The sequence below is a fragment of the Oppia nitens genome, unplaced genomic scaffold (assembly GCF_028296485.1).
Source record: "Oppia nitens isolate AA-2021 unplaced genomic scaffold, nextdenovo-longstitch-racon4-pilon3 scaffold51_pilon_pilon_pilon, whole genome shotgun sequence".
In the NCBI taxonomy this organism is placed as follows: Eukaryota; Metazoa; Arthropoda; class Arachnida; order Sarcoptiformes; family Oppiidae; genus Oppia; species Oppia nitens.
In genome coordinates this window covers 86,524-94,502 of record NW_026533234.1, presented here as the reverse complement: position 1 = coordinate 94,502, position 7,979 = coordinate 86,524, and the positions used below count along the sequence as shown (strand labels likewise).

The 7,979-nt window shown below is 19.8% G+C and overlaps 2 protein-coding genes across 2 annotated transcripts; one reads left to right on the top strand and one right to left on the bottom strand.

The window, feature by feature from the left end:
- Positions 1 to 3,414: 3,414 nt before the first annotated feature.
- On the bottom strand, positions 3,415 to 5,201 carry LOC128960719 (uncharacterized). The gene is made up of 2 exons (XM_054306851.1): positions 5,030 to 5,201; positions 3,415 to 4,041 (listed from the first exon to the last, which is right to left on the bottom strand). The coding sequence occupies exons 1-2, from the start codon at positions 5,199 to 5,201 to the stop codon at positions 3,542 to 3,544; spliced, it is 672 nt and encodes a 223-aa protein (XP_054162826.1). The 3' UTR covers positions 3,415 to 3,541.
- Positions 5,202 to 6,941: 1,740 nt separating this feature from the next.
- On the top strand, positions 6,942 to 7,647 carry LOC128960717 (2-iminobutanoate/2-iminopropanoate deaminase-like). Its single transcript, XM_054306849.1, has 2 exons — positions 6,942 to 7,024; positions 7,189 to 7,647. Exons 1-2 carry the CDS (start codon positions 6,980 to 6,982, stop codon positions 7,591 to 7,593), a joined length of 450 nt encoding a protein of 149 aa, XP_054162824.1. The 5' UTR covers positions 6,942 to 6,979; the 3' UTR covers positions 7,594 to 7,647.
- The last annotated feature ends 332 nt before the right edge of the window (positions 7,648 to 7,979 follow it).

Sequence of the window (7,979 nt, the reverse complement as noted above, 5' to 3'; positions counted from 1 at the left end):
ATATATAAATATATTAAATAAAGTTTATTTAATAATAATAACATTTAAAAAACTCCAGTTTTCCATATATTAGACATATATTTTAGGATTTAATTAACAAAAAAAATAATCAGATCTTAAGTTTAAATAATTTGATCCGGGGTAGTTTATTATGACTTATTAGATTATTAAATAATATTAATTAAAATATTTTGATTGTTATTTATTTTTTTTAATAGAAAAATAAAAAGTGTACAATAATTTATTAATTTGTAATATGTATAAATTAATCTAAATTGATGCAAATATTATAATTAAGTATAATAAATATTTTTAAAAAGATGTATAATATTATTAAATATTTGAATTTTAAATAAAAATTTATTTTAAAAAATTCATTAAATATCTTTTTATAAATTATAAGCTTGTTTTAACTATTATATTATAACTATATTTTTAAGCACTATATTTAAGTAATATATTTAGTAATATATTTAGTAATATTTTTAGTAATATTTTTAGTAATATTTTTAGTAATATTTTTAGTAATATTTTTAGTAATATTTTTAGTAATATTTTTAGTAATATTTTTAGTAATATTTTTAGTAATATTTTTAGTAATATATTTATTAATATTTTTAGTAATATTTTTAAGTAATATTTTTAGTATTTTTTCACCATTTAATTCAATTTGTTTAAAAGAGCAAACAATTTAATTAGTTTTCATTATCTTTGACTTTAAAAAAAACTTTACCCAAAACTACCCGAACCTAACTTTTTTGTAAAATATTTATTTATTATCAAATAAATTAAATTATTTTGTTTAATAGTTTTCAATAAATAATTTTTATATGAATAAGTGATTAAAAAAACTTTTATAATAAATTTTGTTTCTCTCGTAATTTAATAGTATTAAAATATTCACTTGAAATTTATAATACATATTTTTTTATTTATTTTTAATACTTAATTTAATTGCGTATATAATTAATTGAATTAATTGATTATTAAATTATTACAGATATATATATAAATAATTTAAAATATTTAAATAAAATAATTATATATACTGTATTGTCAAAAAAAATAATTAAGATTCTATTTTAGACAAATTAATTAAAAAAATTTTACATACATAAAAATTAATAGTAAAATAATTTTAGTTTTTAAATTTAACATTCAATAGTTTAATAAGTGAAATAAATTTTTTTATTATCTTAATCATTTACCATGGGTATCATTAGTATTATTATTTTTAAAAAACGTAAAATTAAGTACGTAAATAAAACAATATTTAATAATTATAAATTAATTTTTTAACCTGTATAATTTATAGATGTAATAGATAATATCAAAAATAAATTGTTAAATACATATAGATAACAATTTAATTGCTATAATTAAAAACAAACAAAAATAAATAAAAATAAATATATTTGATAATACAGTAAATTAAACTAAAAGTAATTAATTTAATGTAATAAATTTTTATAACATTTTAAGTAATGTAATCAATGTTATAATACATATTATATATTTTTTTAAATAAATTAATATTACAATTTTATGTCTAATATATATACTAAATATTTCACATAATTTTATTGTTGTTTTTTATATATAATTTAACCAATAAATAAACCAAAAAATTAACAAAAATAAATTATTATTATTTATACTAATAAATTATTACTATTTATTTTTTAATTATATATAAATTATAATATAATACTGTATATAATATATATATATATATATATATATATATATATATATATATATATATACTTTATATAGATATATATCAAAACCAAAAAAATATCAAAAATAAATTATTATTATTATATAATTATAAATATATTTATTTACTGTAAAAATTTTATTTTTTTAAATATAAAAATTATCCAAAAAGTCCATTAAATGGTCGGCCACCTAATAGCGGTCGGCGCCAAAACGGTAGTTTCACTGGTTGTTGTTGTTGGCCATACATTGCCGACGGCTGTATAATAATCAGATCCTTATGTTTGGACTGTTTTTTGCCGTCGATTACTATTAGCGGTCCTCCGTTTGGTGGCCCGAAACCATTGCCGGCGGCGCCGTTAGCTATCAATCGCTGTTGTCTTAACCGATCCAACAGTGACTGTGTATTGACAACTGCTATCAGTAGTGATGTTAAACATAACGTCACTACTGATAAATACTTATAACGATTAGTCATTTATTATTTTTATTAATATTATTACTTAAAATTATTATTTTATTATTATTATTTAAAAAAATTATATTAATATTATACTTAAAATTATTATATTATTATTATTATAAAATTATTTTATTATTATTATTATAAAATTATTTTATTATTATTTAAAAAAAATTATATTAATATTATTATTTAAAATAATTTATATTAATATTATTATTCAAAAAAAAAAATTATATTAATATTATTTTTTATTAATATAAACAAAATAGTTTATAATTGTTTTTATTTAGTTAAATATCACATTTAATAAAACAATAGAATTAAGATTAAAAATTTTTGATTAAATTTGATTATTGATAAATAAAAAATTATATAATCAATAATTATTTTAATCACTTATTAAATAATTTTTTGCACATTAGTATAGAAATTTAAATTACCTTTTTGTTTAGTTGCACTAATAATCATAAAATAAATTTTATAAATAATTTTATGTATTAATGATATCAAATGTTTGTCAAAATTCATATATATATATAATTAATAATTGCCAAAAAAAAATATTTAAAATATATGTAGAAATGTATTATTAAAAACTATTGTATTTTTTATATTAGCACACAATTGTTTCGCAACAAAATTTACAAAAAATATATATATTATTATACAATAATTGGTTAATGAGATTAATTGCATGACTTCTTTAAATTGAAAAAATTACTTTAAATTTTGCTTAAATATTATTATTATTATTATAATTTTAAACTTAATGTTCACATAAATAGTCTCCAAAAATATCAATTATTAATTGTTATATAATTAAGGATATAAATTACTTTTAAGGAAGTATAACATAACTTATTATTATTATTAAAAATAATAATTTATTAATAATAATAATATTAATGCTTATCTAATAAGATATGTATAGTTATATTGTTATTATTATATTTTTAATATTATATTATTTAAATAAAACAAAAATTTTTAGATATTTAAAATAACAATTTTTATTTTATAATAATAATATATTTTAAAATTTTAACACTAATAATATTGTATCACAAAATAATAATAATAATAGGATAAATAAAAAAAATTGTTATTTTCATAATAGTCAAGTCATAATCGGTATATAATAAATTAAAAAAAATAATTCATTTTAATTAATTAATTAATTAATTAATATAATAATTATTATTATTAACAATAAAAATGTTTATCCTATTTGATCCTAAAAATTAAAATAATAAATATATTAATTAACAAACAATTAGTTTTGTTGTCAATAACTCTCTCTCTCTCTCTCTCTCTCTCTCTCTCTCTCTCTCTCTCTCTCTCTCTCTCTCTCTCTCATCAATATCGTTGCCAATGGACGGCCGGTTGGCCACCATTTGAAACGGCCATCAACTCGACCGACTGGTAGGCCGGCGGCGGCGTCCCGTACGTCGGTTTAGTCATAACTGCCGTATTGTAATCGGGCGGCGGATTGTTGTCCAAATAGGCATACTGTTGGCCAACACTGCCAGCGCCAGCACCGGCACCACCGCCGCCAACAACAACACCGTTGGCCACTACACCTGCTGTTGCTCTCTGTAGTCGCCGATTCCGGAGCCGAAGCCAACCTTCCTGTTGGATGAGCGCAATGAGTACTAGTGTCAAGAAAATGATAACCGTATCCCAAATCCCCAGCAATAGTAGGCCATCGCTGACAAAAAATATGATCACTTGTATCAACAGTAGTACCACATAGAGTATCAATAGGAAGTAGTTTTTCTTTGTATTGGAAAATATGCCCAAAACTTGCGTAATCATCGATATAACAAATATGACTATCAATAGGATCAGCTCTTTGACTGTTTTTTTTGTTGGTTCAAAAAATTATACCACAAAAAAAATTAATTAAAAATTTTAGTTATAAAAAAAACCATCAAAAATAAAACTAATGTTAACTATTCGGTGCTAATTGTTAGTAATTTTTGTATAATAAAATAATACACATTTTTTTTGGTTTCATATATATATATAAATAAAAATTTTAGTAAAGGGAATTTATACGGAAACTTTCCCACACTCTAGTGTTTAAGGTAGGTAGATAGATAGATAGATAGATAGATAGATAGATAGATAGATAGATAGATAGATAGATAGATAGATAGATAGATAGATAGATAGATAGATAGATAGATAGATAGATAGATAGATAGATAGATAGATAGATAGATAGATAGATAGATAGATAGATAGATAGATAGATAGATAGATAGATAGATAGATAGATAGATAGATAGATAGATAGATAGATAGATAGATAGATAGATAGATAGATAGATAGATAGATAGATAGAGAGAGAGAGAGAGAGAGAGAGAGAGAGAGAGAGAGAGAGAGAGAGAGAGAGAGAGAGAGAGAGAGAGAGAGAGAGAGAGAGAGAGAGAGAGAGAGAGAGAGAGTGGAAGTTTAAGTGTAAATTCCCTTTTACTAATTTTTTGTTATATATAAACTATATATATATGTGTGGAAAAAAATTTGTATTATATTATTTTCCTAATTACTATAATAATTATATCTATAGTTAAACATATATTATTATCATTTTTTTGTTGTTGTTGTTGTTTCAAGCATTTAATAAAAATATAATTTTTTTTATCTCCAAATAAATTAAATAATTACTACATTTAGTTAATTATATAATTATTTTTTTCAGTATATATTCACCTGATTGATGTAAAGTTTTATTTTTATAATTACTTGTAATAAATTTATCTAGCTAATTATTATTATTTTTTTAACAAGTAATTATGTTTTTTTAATTAATTAATTATAAAAATTTTAAGTACACATACCTGGATAATAATAATAGCGATCAGATTTATTAGTATTATTATGCGTATAAATCCATATACTGTTGACCAGAGTGGCCAGACTGCCGAAAAATGCAAAAAATTGTAGGACTATTAGTACCGATTGGACACATATTATCGATATTTTTGTTAAGTCCATACTTCGGATAAACATTTTTGTTTGTTTGTTAACAAATTTTATTAATTTTAAAAAAATAAATTCAACTATTTATTATATAAAAAATATATATTAACAAAATAAATATAAACAATTTTTTTTAAATTAAAAAAAGCTATTAACAAAATAATTTATTATTATAACTATTAAATTAAATTATTAATTAAAAAAATTTAATAAATAAAATGCGTTATGTTTTTAATAATACAATTATTATTAGTATTAAATTTTTAGTCGCATTGTTTGACATCTAATATATAATGTAATATCACAATCACCACCAAATAATAATAGGTTATTAGTAATATATATATATATTATTTCTATTGTATTATAATATAATATTTATCCAATTATTTTATTATCAAAAAAAAACTAAATAATTTTGTTTTGTGTAAAGTAATAGTGACTATGCATTTAATACAAATATTATTATTATTATTATTATTATTATTATTATTATTATTAACATTTGATGTTTTCTATATAATAATAATAATAAATATTTATTGAAAATTTTTCTCTAATGACTTTCTACTGTATATAGTAGTGATGATTGTCTATAACATTGACAATAAAAATATGTTAAATGAAAACACTTTACAATAATAATTATTTCTATAATATATATATATATATATATTAAATGTCGTCTAAAATATTATTTTTTATTTTTTTTTTATTATTTGTTTCAAATGCATACCTGTATTGTATTACACATACTGTATGTGTGTCTAAATGTCTTTCACTAGAAATATCATCAGATTTTTTATTTGTTGTTTTAATTTATAGATATATATTATTATTATTATTATTTTGTATAACAATTTGCTATGTTTAATAAGGGGGATAAAAATCATCCTGCTTTTAAAATATAATATTTTATATACAAAAAAATATACAAAAAATATATTAATAATTAAAATTAAAGCATTATATTAATTAATTATAGATTTTTTTAAGTATTATTATTTGTTTTATTAATTATTAATACACATTAAATATATCATATGATTTTAAATCAAAATAATTAATATATTATTATTATTAATAATAATAATAGTTAATCATATTTTAAAATATTTTTTTTATTATAAATAAAATTCATACATGATAATTTAACAAGTTTAATTTAAGTGCATTAGTATATACAGTATTGTTATTAATATATACTAATATTTTTTTAATTATTTATTTGTAATTATTTATCATTGAATATTAAATAGTATATAAATATATTATATATATATATATATAATGTAATCTATTGCACTTAAACTAAACTTGTTAAATTATCATAATATATCTTAATAAATGTGAAATATTTTAAATTAAAAAAACAATTTATTTATTTATTTTTTAAAAAATATGATAGCTATTTAATAATTATTAATAATGATAATAAAATTAAAATTAATTAATTAATAATAATAATTAATATAAAATTTTATTTATATATATATATATATATATATATATATATACTGTATTATATCAATATATTTATATTATGGCATAAACTATCAGTGCTATCTATAATAAATATGATCTAAATTTTACTGTATTATATACTACTGTATATATATATCAATATATATAACTTTATATATAGATAGCACCCATAGTTTATGCAATAATATATCTTTGATTTTAATTTTACATTACAAGTAAATAACTGGTATATTAGTAACAGTGTATTACTTTACACATACCCACTACCCAACCAACCAACCAAACTTGAATACCAGTGCTCTCTCTATCCTATCTTCTATCCAATGCTACTCTCAAGGTCTACACTACCGGTGCTCTCGACTATCATTGTATGTAATCATCACTCGAAACAAAAATTTATATTTAAAAATCAAATCAAATCAAATAAATACAGTCTATATATATAAGTAGAGACAAAATTTAGTCACAAAATTAATTAATTAATTTAAATAAAAATCAATTTTTTTAATTACCTATTAATTTGTGTGTTTAGCGGCGGACAATGTCTTCATCATCGACGACCAGACAGGAGATCCGTACACCACTGGCACCCGAACCTATCGGTCCCTATTCCCAGGCCATACGATCGGGCAATACTGTCTACTTGAGTGGCCAGATAGCCAAAAATGTCCAAACTGGCCAACTAGTACTGGAACCATTTGACCGACAAGCGGATCAAGTTTTCAGTAATTTAAGGACAGTTGTCGAAGCAGCGGGCGGTCGATTGGATCAAGTGGTCAAACTAACTATTTTTATACTGGATTTCGGTAATTTCCAAGCGGTTAACCAGTCGATGGAAAAATATTTTCGACCACCCTATCCGGCCAGGAGTACGATAGGTGTGGCCAGTTTGCCGGCCGGTGTCGGTATTGAAGTCGAAGCTATACTACAGTTATAGGGGACTGATTGATAGATTGACTGTTTTTGGGGGGCGGGGAGTAATAGAGGGGAGAGAGATAAGTTTTATATATATATATATATATATATATATATAATTAAATAAATAGTTATATTAAATAAAATTGTTTTTTACATTTAAAAATTATTTTTTTTTCTATATTTAATAGATTATATTATATATTAATTATAATTAATAGATTAATAAAATAATAATAATAATAATAAATAGTTAACATTTAATTTTGAATTATTAATTTTTAAAAAATTAATTAAATAATTAATAAAAAAAAGTTTAGTATAAATATATCAAAATTTTTAATTATTTAAAAATCTTAACTATCATAAACCCTAACCTAACATAATATCTATACTATACTGTAAATT

Excerpts from the sequence above, each read along its gene's own strand:
- LOC128960719 (XM_054306851.1), bottom strand. The coding sequence starts at position 5,201 with ATGTTTATCCGAAGTATGGACTTAACAAAAATATCGATAATATGTGTC. Across the intron at positions 4,042-5,029 it reads TCGCTATTATTATTATCCAG|TCAAAGAGCTGATCCTATTG; the intron begins GTATGTGTACTT and ends CAAAAAAAACAG.
- LOC128960717 (XM_054306849.1), top strand. The coding sequence starts at position 6,980 with ATGCTACTCTCAAGGTCTACACTACCGGTGCTCTCGACTATCATT. Across the intron at positions 7,025-7,188 it reads CGGTGCTCTCGACTATCATT|CGGCGGACAATGTCTTCATC; the intron begins GTATGTAATCAT and ends TTGTGTGTTTAG.